The following is a 25,050-nucleotide window of genomic DNA, read 5'->3' as shown; positions in this document are numbered from 1 at the left end:
GACCTGTCAAACAAATCAGCAGCAAAATTCAAGCTTCTATTGGTTTCTCCACACCCACCATCATCTAACTTTATCTACAGCAGGCAGTCCAACAAAATGGGCACATGTCGTGGACTCAAGCCAAGGGTTCTAGACATTATAGACAATTCAGAGGACGGATATCCAATGACATGCCAATGTCACTGTGCTCCATAGAGAAGTCTCTAGGTATATAAACTTTTTTTGGTGGGGTGGTTGTTTGGTTTTTGAGTCACACCTGGCTGCGCTCAAGGGTTACTCCTGGCTCTGTGTGCAGAAATCCCTCCTGGCAGGCTCCGGAGACCATATGGGATGCTGGGATTTGAACTACTATTCCTCCTGGATCTGCTGCATGCAAGACAAATGCTCTACCGCTGTGCTATCTCTCTGGTCCCAAGGTATCTAAACTTCTCTGGTTCTCAACAGAATTTATTGTGAACTTCAGGGACCAGAGAGATCGTTCAGTGAATAGGGTGCTTGCCTTGCACATAGCTAACCCAGGCATAATTGCCTGCTGTGCCATATATTTTCCCCAGTTCCACTAGGACTGATCCTTGTGCACAAAGTTAGGAATAAGCTCTGAGCACTGTAGAAGATGTAACCCCACCCAAACCAACCAATACCTGAACTCCAACCTGAGTCCCTCTCCACTTATTTCATTTGTTGTGTTCTCCCCTTTGTCGTTCGCTCTGCTGAGAGTGAGTGGAATGTTGACTTCTCAAAGAAGGATTTATATGTAAAATACCATATTGTGTTTAATATACCGCAGGATGCTTCCTGCCTTCACCTTTCTAGTCTCTTAGTTACCTGGATGAGGTTCATCTCTCCTATAAGAGTCATCTTGTGTATCAATCTACCTCCATTCATCCAGGATACCTTGAAGTGACAGAATCTTCTTAAAACAGTCATTTAACCCTCAACCCTTGGCTCTAAGCTTTTCCCATACAACAACCTTTACAAGTTCGAATAGTGAAGCTTGGAGTGCAAGGTCATTCACAGTCTGACCCTACTTCATCTTTTTACCTCATTTTTGTCTACCTCTGTTTGGATCACACTCAGCTGTACAAAGATGGGTGTTGGGCACTCCTATTGCATTGCTCAAAGAGGTCATTCCCACAGGTACTCAGAAGACCATGTGATTCTGGGGATCAAACCTGAGTCTCCTTCATGCATTCCAGCCCTTTTATCTTCAGCTGTCCACTTGTTCAGCAAACTGAATTAGACTCCAGGTTTTCATGTCACGGGACCTTCACTCATATGCATTATTTTCTCTGAAATATATTTTTGACCCTTCTAACCTTATTAATCATTTTACGATCTTGAGCAAATTACTTAAACTTGGCATCTATGTAAGATGGTTCCTAAGATGGCTGCAGCAATTTCTTCCATCATGTCTGCCTACCAAGATCAATTATTTTCCTTTGAACTGCCCCTGTGACCTTCTCTGGCCAACTGAAAGTGGTAGATATGAAGTTTGATTGCTTGCACCTTCTGTGTTTGGACTCTGCGGAGTTAGCCTTTATGGAAAGAGTTATCAGTAACCTGGAGAAATCTAGAGTTTCAGCTCATAACTGACAACTGAGGCTCCATTCATGTGAGAAAGTTCGTCTTGATCTTCTAGTTTCCAGTTTCCTCCAAATGTTCACCTAACATGCTGGTGCAGAGATAAGTTATCCTCACTGAATCCTGACTGCATTCCTGACCCAAGGCATAACAGTAAAATAATAATTATTTTAAGTCATTTAATTTTGGGATGGATTTCTAGACCAAAGTTAATAACTGTAACGATTTCTTCACCTACAATATAAAGACATTAAGGGTTTCCCACGCAACAGAAGGGTTGAGAGAATTAAATAAACAAATCTCTGAAAAGCTCTTAGGATGGTGCAATAGAAGCACTCAGTAATCTGAATCTCTGAATCTGAATCAACCTTGTTGGATTTTTTGCTTCTCTATCTCCAGTCCTTCTCCCAACAGTACAGGCATAAAGTAAATACTTAGAAGACAATTGAAGGTCAAATATTGTCTCCTTCATCATTCTCTGATTACCAGCTAGCTGACATCTCCCTCTTCTTTGACCCCCACTGTACTTTACCTTTTCTTAAAATGTATTTTATATTAGGCTCAGAGAAATAGATCTGCAGTATCCTTAAAGCAATACCCTTGCCCAAAATACATGGTTACTAATAGTTATCGAGTTATTGAGATAGTTAAACTAGCTATTGAGAATGAAGAATGGGGAAAAAAGCCACCTATTAGCCTACCAGTCAACCTACCAGGCTTTATTTTTTTTACTTTTTTATTGTTAAATTATCTTTATTTAAACACCATGATTACAAATATGATTGTAGTTGTATGATTACAAGTCATGTAAAGAACACCCCCCTTCACCAGTGCAAAATTCCCACCACCAATTTCTCTAAATAAACTTTAGAGGCCAGAGCAGTGGTGCAAGCGGTAAGGCATGTCCCTTGCCTGCGCTAGCCTAGGACAGACAGCGGTTCGACCCCCAGCATCCCATATGGCCCCTCAAGCCAGGAGTTATTTCTTTCTTTCTTTCTTTCTTTCTTTCTTTCTTTTTTTTTTTTTTTTTGTTTTTGGGCCACACCCGGCGGTGCTCAGGGGTTACTCCTGGCTGTCTGCTTAGAAATAGCTCCTGACAGGCACGGGGGACCATATGGGACGCCGGGATTCGAACCAACCACCTTTGGTCCTGGATCGGTTGCTTGCAAGGCAAATGCCGCTGGGCTATCTCTCTGGGCCCCCAAGAGTGATTTCTGAATGCAGAGCCAGGAGTAACCCCTGAGCCCTGTCAGATGTGACCCAAAAAACAAAATAAAAAATAAACTTTAATTCATATAAAAATAAGTATGCAAGCACCACATGCTTCCTCTGGAGAAGTACAAAAGCTTAGTTCTGGTGCTTCTGCATCTCCTGGAACATTCTCTGTGACCTTTCAGGGATAATCTAAAATAGGACTCCTAGAGGAAGTCATCCTATTTCCTACCTTCAAAGTGAATGACCTCAAAGGCTGTGGATGTACAGGCAAGGTGTGTCATCATGGGGAAGGAACTGATGACCCCCAAGTGCTCTTCTATTGTAGACTTCCATGAAGTTTACATTACCCATAGAATGTAAAACGGATGGCTTTTAAGCCATAGTTCAATCAGATATCAATGGCTTGAAGAATATGATAGAATTCAGAATTCTGTCTGGATCAAAGATCTCTAGGGTTAGATAAAACCAACTTAGCTACTTAATAATGAACAAGTACATAAAAAAATCAAATAGAGCAGCATATATTCCTAACATACAACCAAAAAAAAAAAAAAAAAGGTCAATCCAGGCTGTAATGGCCCTAGGGGCCCAGGACTGCAAGAACTGCAGGACTGCAGGCTGCAGATCTCCAGGGCTGCTAGGGTCCAGTTTTGCAAGGTTCACAGGGGCCCATGTAGCTCAGCTGCATTGGTATTTATAATTTACTAGAATCTGGCCAAGAGTGAAAAATCTTAAAATTTCGGTTGAAATTTTTCAACTGAAACGCCCTAACCTTACATATACTATTGGAACATAGTAAAATTAACTGATAGTTAAAGAAAACTGAAAGTTAACTATATTTCTGTTTAGTTTTTTGGATTCATATTTAAGTTTGAATACATAAAAAACTTTTGTTTGTTAAGTTAGACTATTAAAGTTCACAAAAGCAAAGTGACTATAATAAATGATTAAATGCAATACAGAGTTTAAGCGAGTTTAACTTTGTAATTGTGATCAAACATTCAAAATTCTTTAGAAAGGGATGGGTAGGAGCTGGGGTGATAGTGCAATGAGTAGGGCACTTGCCTCACATGTGGCAGACTCAGGGGTAATCCCTGGAATCCCATATGGTTCCCTGAACATTTCCAGGACCGATGCCTGAGTGCAGAGACAAGAGTAAGTACTGAGCATAACCAGATCTGGTTCCAAACCAACTAAACAGAAAAACCAAAACCGTGATGAGCAAAAGCTAAGTACAATTCTTTACATTATAAAACACACTCACAGACACTTCTCACACATTTAATATTCGCTGTGTCAAATAAAAAAATATTAGTATTATCAACTCTTCCAAAAAGGAAGGGGAAATCATGTTCTAAGGTAGAGGGAATATAGGATTTTATACAGAAAGGTAACAAAGATACTACCACCAACCCACACATCACTGCCTTGAAGTTTTCATTTTATCCTATCCTCCCCAAAATGTGTCAGACCTCTCCAGCAGAGGTGGGTTCCATTCTTTATCACTAATCCCCTCTAACTCCTCTTTGCTCATGGGAAAGCATTTCTCTCAGTTCACTCATTGATTTATTTATACATATGGTGGCTTATATCAAGCCACCTTTCTAGGTAGAGGAGGATAGCTCTAGAATATGCTCTCCTCTAGGTAGAGGAAATATGCTGTGAATATTTTTTGTTGCTGTTTTTGTTTTTTGTTTTTTTGGAACACACCCGGCAGTGCTCAGGGGTTTCTCCTGGCTCTACACTCAGAAATCGCCCCTGGCAGGCATGGGGGACCATATGGGATGCAGGGATTCGAACCACCATCCTTCTGCATGAAAGGCAAATGCCTTACCTCCATACTATCTCACCAGTCCCATATGCTGTGAATATTATAGATGAAACACATATAGCTTACTTTCTAGGAAAGGAGAGAAGAATGCATTCAAAGTGGAAGGATGCTGTATGCTAGAAGATAATTAATATGTTTGTGGAAAAAAATTCACAGGGCAAGTGTGTTTTCCGATAGGGATTGCAGTTCTAACAGGAAGCGATGCTATAAAGGAAATATATGTAATTTTAACAGGAAGCTACAAGAAGTATGTCATCCCAATGAGAAAGTGAAATCTGATCTATCAGGGTCAAGACTCTAAAGAGGCCAGAGCACATTCTGTAAAGAGACCAGTAAGGACAAGATTTATGAGACAGGAATGGAAGTGTGCCTGGAATGCTTGGCGTGATTTCAGAGATTACAATGGATCATTTTTTACTTTTTAACAGGCTTACATATTAATTCAGTTTGCAATGTTAAATGGGCTCTAACCATCTCAAGCCACTATATTCAGAACATAATTCTTCCAGTAAAGAATATATACAAACATTTGACAAGAATCTACTATATGGGGCTGGAGAGATAGCATGGAGGTAAGGCATTCGCCTTGCATGCAGAAGGTTGGTGGTTCGAATCCGGCATCCTATATGGTCCCCTGAGCCTACCAGGAGCAATTTCTGAGTGTAGAGCCAGGAGTAACCCCTGAGCACTGCCGGGTGTGACCCAAAAACAACAACAACAAAAAAATGAATCTACTGTACAATAGGCACTGTTCTGGAAAACAAAGGTATAGATATGAATAATATAAATCTGTTAGGATGTGCTAATGCAGAGCTGAGGCCCAAGGCTTGTAATCAGTAGGTAAAGCTACCTGACCTTGCCTGAACAAGTGGACTCATCTATACAGGTCAGAGTCACACCTAGGTTCATGGCTTTCTAAAAAGGCAGCTTCTTATCCAGCCATAAGATAATTTTTTTTACTAACATAAGCTCCCCTGAGACATCCCTGGCAGGGGAAAGACGGACAGTGACATAGGAAAGAAGCACCTCAAGACTACAAAAGGAATCAGAGTAAAGTAACACAAAACCCCATATGCCTTGTGGGTGAATATTGCAGTCCTGTAGATCCAATCAGTAGTAATCCACTACATAACCTCTCTGAAGTAGAGTTCAGAGTGGAAGTGCTTAGGATGTTCAATGAGTTCAAAGAAACAATGGAACATACAGCCAATAAAGTACAAGAGGATATGAGAGCAGAAATGAGAAAAAAACGCAAACTAAAATGTTAGAACTGGCCGGAGAGATAGCATGGAGGTAGGGTGTTTGCCTTTCATGCAGAAGGAAGGTGGTTCGAATCCCGGCATCCCATATGGTCCCCTGTGCCTGCCAGGGGCAATTTCTGAGCCTAGAGCCAGGAATAACCCCTGAGCATTGCCGGGTGTGACCCAAAAAAACAAACAAATAAAATGTTAGAACTGAAAAACTTGTTAGGTGAAACGAAAACTTCATTAGAAGGTCTCACCACCAAAGTTAGATATGCTGAGAATTCAATCAGTGAGTTTGAAGGTAAAGTGCAGAAAACCTTAGACAACAACAAAAGATGGAAAAGAACCTCAAAATAAATGAACAAGTGAAAACAGAACTTTGGGTTAAATTCAACTGAAAAACATAAAAATCACTGGGGACCCATCTAGTCAGGAAGAAAATCCCTATGACGAAATAGCAGTAAAAAAAAAAAAAAAAGATTGCCTAGAAGTTCCTAGAGCTGAAGTATGTATACACCAAACATCTTGGATGCCCAAAGAGTACCAGCCAAAAGATAGCTAAACAAAACGTCTCAAGGTGCAGCATAATTAGAATGATGAAAAGCATAGATAGAGATAAATTACTGAGAGCAGCAAGATCAAAAAAAATTACATTCAAAGGAACATTCTTAAGATTTAGCAAAGGAAGCTATCTAAGCCTGAGGACAGTAATGGGATCTAGTAAAAACAAACAAGCAAAAACCTCAATGAAATAAATGCCTCTCCAAGAATAATTTACCCAGCCAGACTTTCATTCAGATTTGAAGGAATAATACACAGCTTCATGGATAAACAATTCAGAAAATTTGTAGACCTGAAACTACCTTGAAGAGAGAAATTAAGGGGCTATTTACTTAAGAAAGATAAAACCCACAAACACACCAAACTCTTATAGAAAGATGACATAAAACTCCATGGCAATAATCTCTCTTGATGTCAATAGACAAACTGCATCAATTAGGAGTCACAGAGCAGGATCAATTAGAAAATTGGACTCAGGGCTGGAGAGATAGCATGGAGGTAGAGAGTTTGCCTTGCATGCAGAAGGATGGTGGTTTGAATCCTGGCATCCCATATAGTTCCCCAAGCCTGCCAGGAGCGATTTCTGAGCAGATAGCCAGGAGTAATCCCTGAGCACCGCCTGGTGTGGCCTAAAAGCAAAAGCAAAACAAACAAACAAAAAAGAAAATTGGACTCGAATTTCTGCTGCCTAGAAAAAACATATTTGAACACAGAGCAAACACAGACCCAAAGTCAAAGGTTGGAAGATAATTATTCAAGCAATATAACCCTTCAAAAGGCTGTGGTGGCCATCCTAGTATCAGAGAAAATAAACTTCAGGCCCAAACAATTATAAGAGACAGTAGAGGCTATTTCTTAATGATCAAGGGACGTAAACACCACAAAGAACTCACACTACTAAACATATATGTACATAATGGGGGATCAGTAAAATACTTAAAACACCTGACTTGAGGAGCCAAAGTAATAACACAACAGGTAGGGTATTTATTTTGCATGCAGCTGACCCGAGTTTGATCCCTGGCATCCCATATGGTCCCCTGAGCACTGCCAGGAGTGAAAGAGCTATACTAAGAAAACTGCTTCAAGAAATAAAAGAGGCCCAGACAGAGGAGCAGTAGCTCAAAGGACGGTATCTTGATTCTCCAGAGTCTGTTATGCACTAAGACAGGAATGTGTTAGGACATGGAGTCAGGAACTCATTGCTCAGCAGAAAGGAAACAAATGCAGGAAAATGCATTTTGAGCATAGTTTATGTTGACATTCGGTGCTATCTATGTCCAACCAATTTGTAGTCTACGCTTGAATTACAAATTTCTCATGTGTTTTGGATATATGTAAAAAAAAAAAAAAGAAAGAAAAGAGGAATGAAGAAGTGGAAACAATAACACACCCCGTGCTCATGATTAGAAAGATTAACTTAATTAAAATGGCAATACTCCTCAAGGCATTGTACAGATTCAACGCAGTTTCTATAAGGATGCCCAGAACATTTATCCAAGAAATAGATCAAACATTTCTGAAATTCATATGAAACAATAAGCTAAATTGCTAAGTAACTTAAACAATCCTTGAGAAAAGAAGATGGGGCATCACTTTGCCCAGCTTAAAACAGTACTATAAAGCAGTAGCAATTGGAATGAAGACAAACTCTCAGAAAGTTGAATAGAATTGAATATCCTGAGATATCTGCTCAGGTGTCTAGCAGGGAGGTGTGAGATTCATTTATTTTGGATGTAATGTATCAAATCAGGTGTTTTATTTACATTCATAGATATTTTAGTACAACTATGAGGTACCATCTCATGCCACAGAGATTGGCACACATCACAAAGAACAAGAACAATCAGTGCTGGAGGGGATGTGGGGAGAAAGGAACTCTCATTCACTGCTGGTGGGAATGCCGTCTAGTCCAGCCCTTATGGAAAACAATATGGAAATTCCTCAAAAACTGGAAATTGAGCTCCGATATGATCTGGCTATTCCACTCCTAGGGATATACCCTAGGAACACAAAACACAACACAAAAAGGCCTTCTGCACACCTATATTCATTGCAGCGCTATTTACAATAGTCAGAATCTGGAAACAACCCAGATGCCCAACAACTGATGAGTAAAGAAACTGTGATACATTTACACAGTGGAATACTATGCAGCTGTCAGAAGAGATGAAGTCATGAAATTTTCCTATACATGGATGGACATGGAAACTATTATGCTGAGTGAAATAAGTCAGAAGGAGAGAGATAGACACAGAATGGTCTCACTTATTTATATTTTTGTTTGTTTTGGTTTTGGTTGATGGGTCATACCCAGTGATGCTTAGGTTACTCTCATGGCTATGCGCTCAGAAATTGCTCCTGGCTTGGGATGCCAGGGATCAAACTGAGGTTGTCCTGGGTCAGCCACGTGCAAGGCAAATGCCCCACCTCTGTGATATCACTCTGGCCCCTCATCTATGGGTTTTAAGAAAAACAAAAGACATTATTGTAATAATACACAAAGACAATAGAGATGAGGACTGGAAGGTCTGGTCCATGATATGAAGTTTACCACAATGAGTGGTGAGTGCAGTTAGAGAAATAACTACACTAACAATTCTCATGATAATGGTAGTGAGTGAGAGAAATAGAAAGCCTGTCTCGAATACAGGCAAAGAGTAGGGGGATGAGATAGAGGGGGGCATTGGTGATGGAAAGGTTGCTTTGGAAAGGTGATGTGGGGGTGTTCTCTTTTCTTGACTGAAACCCAACCACAAACATGTTTGCAACCATGGTACTTAAATAAATGTTATTATTAAATTAAAAAATAAATAAAAATAAAGGTGGGTAGTACATGACAAGGAGTCAGGAAGAGGGGATAGCCACTGTTTGGCAACCAGCAAGGAAAGGGGGAGGGGTGTCTTCAGACTCACAACTATAAGAAACTAGATTCTGCTTATAACAGAAATAAGCCTAGAAACAGATTTTTTTTCTCTAGATGCTTTGAATTAGAGCTTGGATTGATCAACATCTTCATTTCAGTCCTGCCTGAAGACCCCAGCTAAGCCCACATCCATCGTGACCTTCTACTGTGATATAAGTGGCTATTGGTTTAGGACTTCAGGTTTGTGGTAATTAATTACACAGACTGAAAACAAATATAAATTCACATGACTACACAGCTGGCTTTCATTCTACTGTATGTTTCCTTATTTAGCTTATTTCCTGATTAAATTCCTGAAATGTTTTTCTCCCCACCCAGAGATTGGTAGTACATGCTGATGCCTGGAGTCCACTCTCTTCGTAATTCTGACTCAGGACTCTATTTTGGGCACCTTCTCATTTTGAAAAAATTCAAAGTTACAGAGCTAGGGTCGTGGTTTAAGCAGTACAGCACGTAACTTGTCAATGAGAGGCACTGAGTTCTCTCCTTGGTACCATAGAGTCCCCAGAACCACTAGTTGTATCCCTAATGGCCTTGATAACGAAAAGTTAGAGTCAAATATCTGGAAATATCAGACTAATGTTGGTGAAATAAATTAAGAAGAGGTCTATGCTCAGTATCACAGTGTTCAAGGGACCCATCTTTTCAGGCAGAAAAGTAGTCAGAGGCAGAACTCACTTGGAATTCCTCCACATCAGTTATGCATGCACTGCTCGCCAGTAAATACCACTGAACTAACTCAAAGTCCCAGAAGAGGAGACACTTGCTCAGATTTCTCAAAACTTGCTCAACCCCAAAATGGCTTGAAGATTCAAGATCTCCTCTGGTTAGCCCATACATGATGACACCCAGGACTGGAGAATGGGAAAGGGGTTTTGAGGGTACAACTGTGAGATGAAGGGGTCTGACACAAAAAAGCAGAAAAAAAATCACAATCCCCATGTTTGGGGTATCTGTGAATGTGTGACTGTTTTTGCATGGATTGACATATACATGTCTGTCTGGATTGGTTGTGGACTTGGATCTGTCACACCTCAGACTTGACTCCCAACCTTCTCTTTCTTCCTCCCTCGCTCCCTTCCTCCCTTTTTTCTTCCTTCCTTCTCTTCAATCAGGAAAACTTTTAGTTTTGATGAAAGAATGATGTGTTCTTGAGAAAGAGTCCTGGAGGACTTCTGCCCTTTAACACCCAGAACTCTGCTCTCGGCCTTTGCTGACAAAAACAAATTATTTCTAGAACTAATCAGTTATTTTTGCGTTAATGAACTGATGACTTTTCTTGCTGGAAGAACTCTGTCCAAACTTTTAAATCCATGATTTCTTTTTTGGAACAATATTTCATGCATCTTGAAGTATAGATTTCTCTTGATTGGGTGGTTTTGAGTTTCTTTATGTGAAAGCAGGGTCCAGAATGGACGTGCTGCTGGTTTGGGGGAAGTTGTTTCTGAGGGTGTTGTACTGGGGCAGGGAGTAGGAGTTTGACAGCGACAAAGCCCCACTCCGGATTTGCTTTGCTCTTTCTGTGAATTTAGGAATCATTTGTGGATTTGCGGCTTCGTTGGTAATCAAGGAATCTGCCTAAGTCTACAGATTTGCTTCTGCCTCAGGGCTAGGCCTCTTATGAAACCTAAAAATGCAGTAAGACTAAAGTAAGTTATACACATGTGTGTAAACATCTGTATATTAAGATAAGCTGGTGTGTGATTGCAGGAATTCGGTGCCTCTTCACAATTCCCTACTTCAGTCAGCAAGAAACTCGACACTACACCGCTGCAGAGCCAGGAAAGACGGGGGTGGGGGGGGTGGGGGGGGGAGGAGGGCTTTTGACTCTGTCATAAACTTGAGGTGAGGCCTTAAAACCACTGGCATTTCAGGGAGTTTGTTCAGTCTTTTTAGGATGAATTTCACAGAGACCATCTCACAGATATATCAGAGAACAGTATATAGGATGTTGGTATTGGGGAAGGGTCCAATATAGTCTTTACTTCTCCTGCCTCCCAAAACAAAGCCCAGGAAGTTCAAATGTAGAGTCATATCCTTTACCCACAGAGTGTCCTAACATCTTTTATTTGCATTTTAAACTCTACTCAACTGCTCTCCCAGCAGCACTCTAGAACTCTGCCATGTCATTTGCAAGATGATCTCTGTCTCCCCAACTCCCTTCAGAGAGTGTTGTCCCTTTGGTAGGGGCCAGCCTACTCCGTTCCTCTCCTCTTTTCCTTACCTGGACATTAGGTGAAACTATATGAAGATTCCCAGAATTCCTTTCCCTGTGTGTGTCTGAGGAATGGGGGCCACAGAGAGAACCCCCAAGGGATGTTTGGTGGGTAGAAATGAGACAGTGGTTCAGTCACATTGTCGTGGCTCAGTCACATTGTTGCTGTGTGTGAAGAGCAGCAAACATGAATGTAATGGCTTCCTTTACCTGGATTCCCCTTCAGCCCATTCAAACCTCTGGATGATGTGTATGCAGATTCATATATATATACATATACATATACATATATATATATAAATCAAATGAAAAAAAAGATAAGGCCTCCCAATGCTTACCACAGGCTGTGTTCTTTACACTGACTGTATAGAAAGGGGAGGTACAGTAAATGAAAACAAAACAAAACAATGGATCCTGTCTTATGCAGCAATTCACACCACAAAGCTTAGAAGGAACAAGAACCAATATGGCTCATCATCATTAGCTCCAGTTGTACATATGGATTTTTAAAACAATTTATTGAAACCAATGTGAATTCCAAGTCTTTCACAGTTGTATTTCAGGCACATAGTGACAGTGAATTAGGGATTTTCCCACCACCAGTGTTGACCTTCCTCCACCATAGTTCCTAGCAGGCATCTCATACCTCCACTCTTAGCCCCCTGGACTCACTCATCTATGGGTTTTAAGAAAAGTGAAAGACATTCTTGCAATAATAATTTTCAGACACAAAAGAGAAAAGGGCTGGAAGTTCCAGCTCACCTCAGGAAGCTCACCACAAAGAGTGATGATTTTAGTTAAAGAAATAACTACATTCTGAACTGTCCTAATAATGAGAAGGTATGAGGAAAATGGAAAGCCTGTTTAGAGTACAGGCGGGGGTCGTGTGGGGAGGAGGGAGATTTGGGACATTGGTGATGGGAATGTTGCACTGATGATGGTGTTCTTTACATGACTGAAACCCAAACACAATCATGTATGTAATCAAGGTGTTTAAATAAAATATAAAAAAAAAAAGACATATGGCATGAAGCCAGATACCCAGCATTTTCCCCTAACTCAATTATGACAATTAAAATAAAGTTCCATAGTGTATAAAAAATTATTACTATTATTATGTTATATATAAATATTTATATATACTACTTTTTTTTTCAAAGTGATTCAAGTTCTATGTTTCTATAGAAAAAGTAAGAGCCCCTACCTAGAATTAAGAGAGAAATCAATGGGCCCGGAGAGATAGCACAGCGGTGTTTGCCTTGCAAGCAGCCGATCCAGGATCAAAGGTGGTTGGTTCAAGTCCCGGTGTCCCATATGGCCCCCGTGCCTGCCAGGAGCTATTTCTGAGCAGACAGCCAGGAGTAACCCCTGAGCACCGCCGGGTGTGGCCCAAAAACCAAAAAACAAAACAAAACAAACAAACAAACAAAGAGAGAAATCAAAACAAAAAGAGAGTGGAGAGGCAGGTGTGGCCTTTTTTTTTTTTTTTTTTTTTTTTTTGCATAGGCACATCAAATGTTGAGAAAATTAGAAACAACTCCAGTTGTACAGATGGATTTTGACCGCCTTTAGCTTATATACTTTATATCCATTATTTTCCCCCAACTAATTCATTCTCCCATGGTCTTCAAATCCAGTCCAACTTCAGATAGGAAGACCCTACTCTTGCAGACTTTGCAGAGAAGCCAGTGTCTGTCTTGCTGGAGCCAAAGGTTTTGTTTGGTTATCTATAGCACTCTTTTTTTTTTTTTTTGGTTTTTGGGCCACACCCGGCGGTGCTCAGGGGTTACTCCTGGCTGTCTGCTCAGAAATAGCTCCTGGCAGGCACGGGGGACCCTATGGGACACCGGGATTCGAACCAACCACCTTTGGTCCTGGATCGGCTGCTTGCAAGGCAAACGCCGCTGTGCTATCTCTCCGGGCTCATCTATAGCACTCTTAAATCGGACTGTGTCTGAACCACCTGGAAGGCTTGTCCCTGCCCTTCCTCCCACAAATCTGAATTTCTGATTTTTATGTCAGTATTGAGCACTAATTATTTGCATTTAAATAAGTTCTCAAGTAATCCTGCTCTCCTCGAAGGGAGCAGATGCTGAGAACCAGCAAAGTAATGTGGCACAAGGTAAAAGGTTACTGCTGTTAACCATAAGGTTCCAGCAGCACTCATCTATAGGTTTAAGAAAAATAAAAGACATTATTGAAATAATTTCCAGAGATGAGGGCCAGAAGGACCGGCTCACAATATGAAGCTCATCTCAAAGAGGGGTGAGTGTAGTTGGAGAAATAACTACACTGGGGGCCGGAGAGATAGCATGGAGGTAAGGCGTTTGCCTTTCATGCAGGAGGTCATCGGTTCGAATCCCGGCGTCCCATATGGTCCCCCGTGCCTGCCAGGAACAATTTCTGAGCCTGGAGCCAGGAATAATCCCTGAGCACTGCCGGGTGTGACCCAAAAACCACAAAAAAAAAAAAAAAAAAAAAGAAAAAGAAATAACTACACTGACAACCACCATGACAATGGTAGTGAGTGAGAGAAATAGAATGCTTGTCTCGAAAACAGGGGAGGAGGGAGATAAGGTCATTGGTGTTGGGAATGATGCACTGGTGAAGTGGGGTGTTCTTTTTATGACTGAAACTCACTACAATCATGTTTGTAATTATGGTGTTCAAATAAAGGTATTATTAAAAAAAATATTCCAGCAGGGAAAAATGTTGCAGTATCTTTCCCTGCTGGTAGCAGGGATCCAGGCAAACTCTCCAGGATTACAAGGAGAAAAGGAAGTCTTGTTCAGGCCTGTTTCTCTGGCTGCTTTGAAGAGGAAAGCATCAGTCCTCTGTCTTCTGAGAAACATCAGCCTGGATTCAAGCACTAGGCTGGCTGAGCCAGTGGTATGCCAGGCCCTGGTATCTTGAGCCAGTGTCTTTGGTCATGAGGTAATTGTGCCTCTCAGAATTTTTAGTGGGATGCAGAAATATATGCTCAACTTGCCTGTGATTCTTATATTTCTCTTTATAATGCCATATTGCATGTTTTAGAGTCTAAAGGAGGCAGGAGGTCAGAGATAGTCTCGGAAGTCAGAGAAAATTTCTGACTCACTTCTTAAGAAACTCTGACTTGGGAAATTTCCTTCGTAGTTCCCATGAGTCTTTGTGTCACAATTAGAAACATCAACTTACAAAAATGTTTAAGTGTTGGAGGAAAGGATCATATGTTATTTACCCGTATGGAATGTATAGACTTTGTACAAATCCAAAGACTTTAAAAGCTAGCAGACCTGGTTTCCATTCCCTGAGAAATAAGAAGAAGCCAGTTTTAGAGGTTCTCTCTGACATAACCTCTTCCCCATGATAAACGATAAGACATAAAGGAGAGAAAGCAAGAACCTAAGAGCAAACTTGTCATATAATTTAATGTTTTGGGGGACTGGGGTGCATTAAAGTCAAGAAGAAAACAATAAACTCTTCACCAGCAAAAAGGTACAAGGACCTCAGAGGGCTGGATTGGGATGTCTGGACTTCAAAATCACCAGAAATATATCCCCTTTCAGGCTTTGTCTCAGAACACACTATAACTCTGGGACTTCTTAAATCCGAACTTGCAGTTGTTCTTTCTTCTTTACCTCTGTCCAGATATCGGACAGGTCTTGGATATACTGCTGTATCTATAAAAAAAAAAAAAATCATGGTTAATCTCATACAGCCAGAGACCATCCACCCTGAAATAGAATAGGTATTGTATAAAGTATAAGGACAGTTACAATTTTTAATTTCTTTTTTTTTAATGTTAGGGAGGGCACAAACTCGCTCTCCCACTACCACAAATTATGCGGTCAAGTTTTCACTCTTGCAGAGCTCAGCACATTTTAAATGTAATGGATAGGCCCGGAGAGATAGCACAGCAGCGTTTGCCTTGCAAGCAGCCGATCCAGGACCTAAGGTGGTTGGTTTGAATCCCGGTGTCCCATATGGTCCCCCGTGCCTGCCAGGAGCTATTTCTGAGCAGACAGCCAGGAGTAACCCCTGAGCATCGCCGGGTGTGGCCCAAAAACCAAAAAAACAAACAAACAAACAAAAAAAACAATAAATGCAATGGATAAGTCTCGCCCTGGGAAAAGTTTTGTGACCATGGTATCTCCCTTGCCATGTAAGTACCATGAACTAACTTCTAGAGGAGGCTACTTGCCCTCTTTCAACAGTTATGCTAGTTGAAATATCAGACTTTCTACATATGAAGCAATCTCTAGGACTGGAGTGGATACTCTTACTGGTAAGAGGCAGTTGGCTTATATGCAGGCTGCCAACCTAACATAGGGGATGAGAGAGAAAGGACTGGGAGCAGACACTTGGGACTAAAAGTACCCTATAGACAAAGACCAGCCAGAGTCAGGGCAGACAGGTCTCCAGCCTTCCACCAATCCTATACTTGAAAAATGGATGCTCCTGGCAGTTATCTTGTATCACAAAGAGAATGAATTTATTTTGTTTCCCACACTCTGAAATCAGACTAACCAGTACAATAAACTGAACAGAGCTGCCTTAGAAATATGAAGATTGAAGTTCCTATCACAGCTCTGGGGGAAATCCCTTTATTTTTCTGCATCTTTACAAAGGGAAGAGAGAGAAGAGGTTGGCCTACATAGCCTTGAAGATGGCCGTTCTAAAAATTCTCCTTTCCAGGAATGTCCTTTGGGATGTGCTATGCCGATAGTTCCATCTCTCTCAAGTATTCTCAGTCGTTAATAGTTTTACTCAAAATGTGGGAAGTCTATATACCTTTAGTCAGAAGTGAGATTATTTTTGGTGGCATATGGTAAGGCTTTGAAACACAGAAGATCTCTAGCTGGTTCTAGTATGACCTCAACAATGTCCTAAACTTATTTCCTTTCCTCCAGCTTCTCTTTTTCCAAAGATATCTTAGACACAGACCTTCAGTAGTTCACTAGAATTTAATAAGACTATTGAAAAATAATAATGAATCTTCTGGTAAATACTTGTTACTTCCAATGGCAACTTACCCTTTACTGTAAGGCAAAGTTCTTAAAGTACCAAAAACTCTGACTAACACCACCACCTGGGAAAGTACTAAACATGGGAGTTCATGAGGGCTTCTCTCAGACCTACTGAGAGATGATGGGGCTTCATCATGTCTAGAAACATCGTGGCCATTAGATCAACTTTACGGCACTTGACCCATCTCCTACCATGTCCAGCTGTTTGTGTGTGTCCTCCAAGGACACAGAGGTGGTCTCCTTCAGCTGTTTGCTCACAATCTGGAAAAGGTTTAGTGTTGCCATTTTAATGGTGCCAAGAAGTAGAGTCTTCTTGGCTGCAGTATTCTGGATGTGTGCCCAGCGGGATTCCTGGAGAGGGAATAGGGCAAGAGGATGGGGTTATATGAGTGAGGGGGTGTGTTTCTTGAGTGTGTAGGTGTGTGTGTGTATGTGTGTGTATGTCCTTTAATCTCCAGGATCCAATAACCTCTGTCCTCCAGTACCTCCCCCGACCCCTCACCCAGATGATGACATCGCTGCGGGCACGGTCGAAGCGCATCTGCAGGCGTGCCAACTCATTGTTGTGCTGTAGGATCTCATCATCCTTTTCTTCCATGTAGTGTGCCAGTCGCGCCTTGGCCCTTTCGATGTTCTCTTGGCCCTCCTGTGCAGACTGCATGAGGTCGTGGTGCATGCTCACCAGCGTCTTGTAACGCGCAATCACCTCTTGAATCTCTTCAAACTGCAGTGGGGGTTGAGGTCACTGCCTGCTCACCTCTGAGATCCCCCACAAAGCTGCTCGGCAAATCAGCCCCTGGCCTGGTTACTCTGGCAGAGCAGGAAGGCCATGGACTATAGTGCTCCCTGCTTGTTTCCTCTGGGATGATATAGGCAGTGGTGGCATGTGCAACTGATCTAGGATTCTGAGCTAAAGACATGCCCAAATAGTCCTGAAGAATTATAAGAACATCTTCCAAGTTCTACCCCCAAACTTAATAGGTCCGACTAGGTGCTTGCAAATGATCTTTCAGATGGTGCAGGATTGAAAATCGCTGTTGTGTGTGTGTTTTGTGTGTGTGTGTGTGTGTGTGTGTGTGTGTGTGTGTGTGTGTGTGGTATTTTGAGAATATGTTTCCCAAGGGAATAATAATGCCATTTGACAGGACCATATAAGAACCACATACTAACCAGGGACTGTGCTGAATGTTAGGACCATAGTAGGAGATAGAAACCAGACCCTGTTTTTCTAAAGCTTTACTACGACAGTGTTTGCAAGGAGAGCAGACAGACAAGTAAATCCTTCCAGCTCAGTGATAAGCCCTATCTCCAAATAGAAGTGGTGCTGGATGGAGGGGGCAGGAGGGGGAGCAATGACTCCAACATGGTGATCTTTGGCATTTGTTCAAAGTTTGCTGAGGAGGGAACTAGGGCAGTGTCCTGTAAGACTTAACTGCCTCTTCTAGCTCAGCTCAGAACTGTGCCACTTTGGTTCTAATTTATAGTTCCCATTCAGCAGAACAAAATTCTTTCAATTCTTCCTCTTTGGAAGTCTCTGTGAGTACCAGGCGAAGGATGCCAACTTGCCTTCCTAGTGTCCTATCAAAGTCTGCCTCCCAAACAAGTCCCACTCATTCTGGGGACACTTTTTAATTCTTTTCCTCAATTCATGGCATTTTTAATGATAGGGTGGATTCCTGCTAACTCTTCTGCTAATCTTTCCCCAAATATGCCTCTCATTCCAGCATGTGATGAGGTAGAACAGCCAGGAAAGATTGTACAGGGAAAAGTCTGACTGAAATAAGACCTGGGAGTAAATAGGAGATAGGCAAAATTAGCAACAGAGGGAATATCCTTGGTAAACATGATGGCATTTTCAGGATGCCCAAGAGAATTTAGTATGAATGGCTTGAGATCAAGATGGGGTAGGAGAAAATGATGCCCAGAAGGAAAAGATCCCATAAAATCTTTATGAAGACAGGTGGTCTTCAACCAATTTAAGCAACTGAGAAGTAACTTCATGTCTGCATTACTAAAGTTCATAGGATCTTTAACTTGAGATTTTCAGCAGTTCAAATGAGCTGGTAGTATGAGAGCTGTCATCAGTAAAATTTTAAGCCTTCATACTGATGTTTTTAAAAAGATCTTGGGTTATAAAATAGAAGAGACTTCCACTGTCCAAAGACGAATTATTTTGAACAAGCAGTCAAAATATACACAAAAGACCACATCATTTCAAATATGTAAAAAATAAATGAGTTCAAAATCATAGGTCACTTGAGTCTTTTAGAAAACCAACTCATTATCTGAAAATTGCCATAAATAAGCAAAAGGTTAGCAAACCTTTTTCTTTAAGAGTCACATAACAATAAATTGTTGATAAAGGGATGTTTCTCTTTATGAAATGTTTTGTTATGGTGGTACAGAAGAGAATTAGGTATTCCCAGTATCCTGGAAGGTTAGCCTCTCTATTTCAGTTATTATCTATCTCCCCTATCTCTCACTATTAAAGAAACTAAATCTGATCTTCACACCAAGAATATATGCTATATATATTATATATATAATTATTTTAAATATACCACTGGAGTCATTCGTGGTATCTTATTTGTATCTGGCTTTTACGTAGTATTGTAAAATCTGTGATACTTAAAAAAATCCATCAACCAAAAGCAATATGGAGACTTTGTTTGGACCCTGACTGGAACAAATTAATGATATAAAAATAATTTTTTTTGCAGCAACTGGGAAAATTTTGTCATTGATTGGATATTTGACACTAAGGACTTTCTATCAAATTTTTAGTAGATGTGATGTGAAAAAGACTTATCTGTCCCACAGAGATAGCTCAAAGAAGCACATGCTTTGCATATCTGAGTCCCTAACTTTGGTTACCTATATCACATGGCCTCCAGTACTTTAAGGCATTTGGTGCCAGTACTGCAGGTTCAGGGTCCAAACACTGAACTGTCAGGCTCATGTAGTTGGGCAGATTTGTTATTGAGAATGGGTCCAGGATCACTTGAGTTTGTTCAGAAGACCTCCCCTACAAGACTGAACAATAAAAGAAGCAACTACCTATTTGTGGGGGAATTTCCCCAGGATCAACTTGAAGGCTTCGTACATGCTCTAACACTAAAAGCCACTGTTGGCCATGATCTTTTAGAAATATTAAAATACTTAAATTCAAAAATTATCATTTATGAGGCTGGAGAAATTGTATAACACACAGCTAACCCAGATTTAATCTCCGACACTCCGTGTGGTCCCTTGAGCCTACCAAGAGTCATTTCTAAGTACAGAGCCAGAAATAAGTCCTGAGCATAGTTCTCAAGTCAAATGTGCACACATATATGATTTACTTAAAATGATGGTGGGAGGTGAAAGATCTGACCTATTAGATAATTGTTTTACTTTCGCATGTTCAAAGTTTTCCACAACAAAAAGCTTTCCCCCATTGTGATCTCTTTTGTTATTGCTACTGTGATACTCAGGAGGGGTCACAACGTTGCCGTGTTACTAGGAATCACAAATGGTTGTGTTGCTTGGATCACATAGCATGTGGAGAATTACCAGACACTAAACTTGCAATCTTGTGCATGCAACATAACATTTAACATTTAATTGCCCTGGAGCATCCCTCCACTCTCCAAAAGGTTTAAAAATATGTAATTGGAAAAAAAAATGTAATTGACTAGAAAATGCAAGTCACAGAGGTTATGTATATTATTAGTCAGTTTGTAGTTATGAATATGTTTTAAGAATAATAAAAAAGGACAAGCATGAGAATGAGAAATAAAAAAATCAGGATGCTCTGAAAATGGGGGGAAGAACAGGGATTGTTCTGGGCACACAAGGAGTTTCAATTACTCAGAGTGTTTCATTTCAGAACAAAGAATTGAGGGCAAATACGTACAAGGACATCGTAAGACTGAACGAAGTTGTATAGTAAGTATATGCTGCTAATCTATATTTCTCTATACTTTTACCATGCTTAAAATAATCTCAAATAAATACATTGGAAAGTCATAAAGGAAGAGGAAAGCAGAGAAAAAGCAATACTAGTTAGCTATAGAATCTCAGGCAGGCTGACATCTAGGAATCCTACAACTCCAAAGTGCATTGGGTTCTTTTTTCATGAGGAAGGGCGGGCCAGGGGCTGAATTCCAGAAATACTTAGGAGGCAGAAAAGAGCCTTTCTGGTGATTGATGGTTGGGGGAGGGAGGGAAAAAAAGGGTGACGATGAGGCGCCAACACTCCGGAGGCCTTTGAATGGGGGGTTATGGGCCTTTCCCTATACCAGTGCCTGACACAGCAGTGTCAGGACTGGCCTGCAAGTGGCAGGAAGCAAAGCAAATGTGTGTGAGTGAGTCCCAGAATTAAAGCGAAAAGGGGCCAGAAGCATACAAGCAATTATTCTCAATACTAAGAAAAACTTTTACCAAGTTATAATGTGAATCCTAACTTTATATACTGTTTTAATATAGAATTCTCCCACCCAAATAATTCCAATGATTTAAGAGGAGGCAATGACACACTTTTGGGACTATGGGACAAATAATTTAGGTCAATGCTAATTGCTGTAACTTTAAAAAGCTGGACATCCTATATCTTTCCAGAACCCACACAGGATCCTGAGGTGTCTCTGGAAGGGTTCTTTCATGGCTGTTTCCTCCCTGGTGATGACTCTTCCTGCTGCTCTGTCTTGACAGGATGGGAGACGTAGTAGGGCAATCACTAACATTGGGAGATAGCCACAGAAGGCACCCTTGGATTGCTCAGGAAAAAAGCGTGGATCAAGATTAAAACCCTAGTAATGAGGAAAGTTTAAGGATCTAGGAAGAGAACCCCTCAAAAAAAGCCAGAAGAGGAAGGCTCAGAGAAAGCAGAAGGAGGGGATGCCTCCAGAAGAAAGGGCGAAGATAAATTGGAAGGAGAAATACTAGTGTATAAAATACTACAGGATGTGTAGGAACATAAGATGGAGCTGCTCCTTGAACTATTCAAGAAAATTTTTGTGAGTTGGTGCAAGAGGCAGGGCTCTGCCACTTATAAGCTGTGCGTTAGTAGTTAACTTATAACACACTTATAAGCTGTGAGTTAGTAGGGCTGAGAAAAGTTACCATGTACATCACCTAGCACTCTACCTAGCACTCAGGGAGCACTCAAGTTTGGCATTAGTTTGGGGATGGTTTTGTTTTTGTTTTTAATCATTTTTCTCACTTCCTCATACCAATTTATTCTCAAATAAGACAAAACACTAGGGAAGATGGAATGCAAGGGATTGACATAGGCCACATTTTAAGATAGACAGGCCAAATTTATTTACTGGTGCTTCCATAGGGTAGCCTCATTCTTCACACACACACACACACACACACACACACACACACACACACACACACACACACACACACACACACTATACAACTCATCAAGAGACATTAAATGAAAGTGTATGGCAAAGACACACCATTAGCAATCCACATACCTTCTTGAGCCGCTTTCCAGGATTGGCAGCGTCTACTCTGGGTAGGGTGACCCTGCCTAAAAGGGGCTCCTCACTCCCCAAATTTCAGCCCAGGGAAGAGGAGGCCTATCCCTGCTGACCCCTCACCTCAGAGTTTTCCACCACCTTCTCCAAGTACTTATTGAAGATGGAGTATTCCTGCAGTCGGGTGCTGAGCTTCTGGTGCTCTTGTCGCAGAGCTGCCATCTCCTGCTTGGCCTTCGCCAGATCACGCATATGCTGCCTTTTGAGCTCGCGCTCTTTGTTGGCTTTCTTCAGGGCACGGATCCGTTTTTGGTCATTTTCCTAGGGTCAGGCAGTTGGTGCATGTCAGACACTAGCTTTGACCTTGCTAAGACCCTGGTAGTTGGTGGTCACTGTCTTCTGAGCTCAGACTACTTTCCATTGGGGGAAGAATGGCTTACGACTTGGGTGGGTAAGAAGTGGGGTAAGGAAAACCAAGATTATTCAAAGCTAACTTTTGTAACTAACTTTTCAGAATTCAGTGCTGCTGGTTCTCCCCTGAACATATGGAGATCCCCCTAGCCCCCAATATTCCAGTACACTAACCATGATTTTCCTCTGGTAAGTAAGAAGAAGGGCCAGGATTTAGGAAATATGCCTAGTCAATCTTTTTCTCCCCAACTGTCTTACACACACACACACACACACACACACACACACACACACACACACACACACACACACACACGAAGATAAGATGTTGAAAGAGACCAGTCTCTTCTGGAACAGAGGCCTTTGATAAGCTAGACCAGGAGCTAGATGAGTTACTCAGGTATCATAAATGCTACCTAGAGTTAAGTCTACAGGACTGAAAAATCCTCATGTTATTTCCCTAAGGTAAGGTAGTGCTGAGAAGCTTCCAGACCAAGGCCTGAGATGATGTGATCTGACACTGCGACATGACAGGGCAGGCATATATACTTCCATCGCTGCCCATCTGTATTGTCTGGCCCACAAATGACATTATAGCTAACTGGCCTTTGGCAGAAAATATGATTCCCAGCTGAGGATAGTGTCCTGAAATGGGCATTGTTGCCAAATCTTTCAGTTAACCCTGACCGAATCTTTAGTGTAAGGATGGAGGGATAAATTGAGCTCAGGGCAATAAAGTCTACTTTATTGAATCATTTTTGGATCTAGATGCTTAGTCCTGACCACGGCATTCATTCATTAATCATTACTTATTAGTATTCATGTTGCATACCTGGATGAACTGTTCAAACTTCTGGATATGGGCCTTCAACTGGGCCTCCTTGACACCCAGCTCTTCCCAACGCAGGTTCAGGGTCTCCATTTTGCGCTGAAATGTCTTGGGGTTGGAATTGACAGAGAGGGTAAGAAGGGTCCTGGTGTCAGTGCCCAAAAAGATCCTGTGTTACCTTGAATCTCTATTACTACAATCTCCACTTTCCACTTGCAGGCCTAGTTTGGAGTAAAGTATGTTTTTGCCACCCAAAACTCAGATAATTTCTGTCTTTGAAGAGAAACACAGAGCCACTAGCCAGGCTCTCGAAACTTCTAGAAACTTTTACCCACAAAATAGAAGGTAGTCGTTAGGCTCCTATGACCTATGTAGCTCCCTGCATCCCAGCCCCTATTCCCTACCTCCTTCTTCTGTTCCATAGCATGATGCATGATCTTAGCTTCTTTTTTCTTCTCCAGTAGCTGAATGGACGGAGAGGTTGACTGTTCCTCAATGTTGGGGAACTTCCTGTGCAAAACATGAGCTCCTAGGGAAGGCTAGAACTATGGCGTTCCCCATAAAGACAGACCCACGGGATGGGTCTTGAATAAGGAATGGTGTATTGAAGAGTAGTAGCTCAGGTTGAAAACTGAGGAGTAAGATGGATGAAACTAAAAAGTGCTAATCTTCAGGTGATTTGGGATCAAGTCATGGGGATGTAGAAGGGCACAAAGTAAAAGATGGGGCAAGGGTGACTAGAGATGGGAGTGAGCACAGAGGGAATTCCAAGCTCTCAAACACTCACTGTAGCAGTTGCAGAAGTCGCTCTCCATATTGCATCCGGAAGTATTCGGCCAGATCTTCCTCCTCCATGATGCCCAGACTCATGATGGTGGTCAACTACCAACTGAGGCAGCTGGAACTTCAGTAAAATAGTAGGTGATAGAGCCACAGGTGCTCAGGGGTGATGACTGGTCTCTTCCTGTCCCTTCCTCTTCCTTTTCAAGGTCCCTCCTGAAGTAGGTCTCTTGAGATACTTGGGAAACGATGGCTGGAGACGGGGTTCAGTGGCTCCAGAGGATATGTTGAGGCAATGCTGAAGATCTGGTAACCTAGCAACTAGTTTCCATTGAAGACACATGGAACCTAGGCTTTGCCCTCTGTCCCCTAACCCCAGCTCCCAACCTTGCTAAGATCTATTTACCACCTTGGGAACACTGCAAAGAAGCACAGACAGTAAATCAGGGTCTGAAAAAAGATTGGTGGGGGTTGATAGAGAGGTTCCTTATGAGGCAAACCTGTCCCTGTCCCCTTGGCTTCAGGGATGTTGACAATGAAGGAGGATGTTGGGCTTGGTACAGATCACCTAGAGGAAAAGGCAAGGTGGATTTAGGCTCTTAAGTTGAGGCAGGTGAGAGGGCTGAGAGAAGGGATGCTGGCAAGTGGTATAGAGAGTCTGGTAGTTGAACTCTGAATAATGGGCAAGAGACATGTAGGAATATGGGGTGTGTCGGAGGGGTGCGTGTGTTGAAGTATGTAGCCTAAGGAATAGGCTACACCCATCCCCCGCCCCAAGCCCACCATGAAGAGGGTCCATTTGGAATAAACTTAGTGTCAGTTTTGCCAAATATAATGAAAAGCCATAAATCTCACTGTTGGTACATGGTTTACTCAGTGATGGCTGCCTTCCTGAACTTGTCTGGGCGTTAGGCTTAAACTCATCTTCTAGCTTGAGGAACCAAAAGTCCAAATCTTGATGGGAGTTAACGGCT

General features: G+C 41.6%; 1 protein-coding gene and 1 pseudogene across 2 annotated transcripts; one reads left to right on the top strand and one right to left on the bottom strand.

Moving 5' to 3' along the window:
• Window positions 1–11,894: 11,894 nt before the first annotated feature.
• LOC125998487 (uncharacterized) lies at window positions 11,895–11,978 on the top strand (annotated as a pseudogene).
• Window positions 11,979–15,157: 3,179 nt separating this feature from the next.
• CCDC42 (coiled-coil domain containing 42) lies at window positions 15,158–24,166 on the bottom strand. Of its 2 annotated transcripts, XM_049766324.1 has the most exons (7): window positions 24,084–24,166; window positions 23,701–23,806; window positions 23,300–23,404; window positions 22,180–22,377; window positions 17,085–17,306; window positions 16,775–16,933; window positions 15,158–15,235 (listed from the first exon to the last, which is right to left on the bottom strand). In XM_049766324.1, exons 1-7 carry the CDS (start codon window positions 24,164–24,166, stop codon window positions 15,158–15,160), a joined length of 951 nt encoding a protein of 316 aa, XP_049622281.1. The 2 variants fall into 2 exon arrangements, with proteins under 2 accessions (XP_049622281.1, XP_049622283.1); XM_049766326.1 differs by lacking the exon at window positions 17,085–17,306.
• Between the last annotated feature and the right edge of the window lie 884 nt (window positions 24,167–25,050).

This window comes from Suncus etruscus, chromosome 20 (assembly GCF_024139225.1).
Source record: "Suncus etruscus isolate mSunEtr1 chromosome 20, mSunEtr1.pri.cur, whole genome shotgun sequence".
In the NCBI taxonomy this organism is placed as follows: domain Eukaryota; kingdom Metazoa; phylum Chordata; class Mammalia; order Eulipotyphla; family Soricidae; genus Suncus; species Suncus etruscus.
This window is presented reverse-complemented; position numbering and strand designations above follow the sequence as displayed.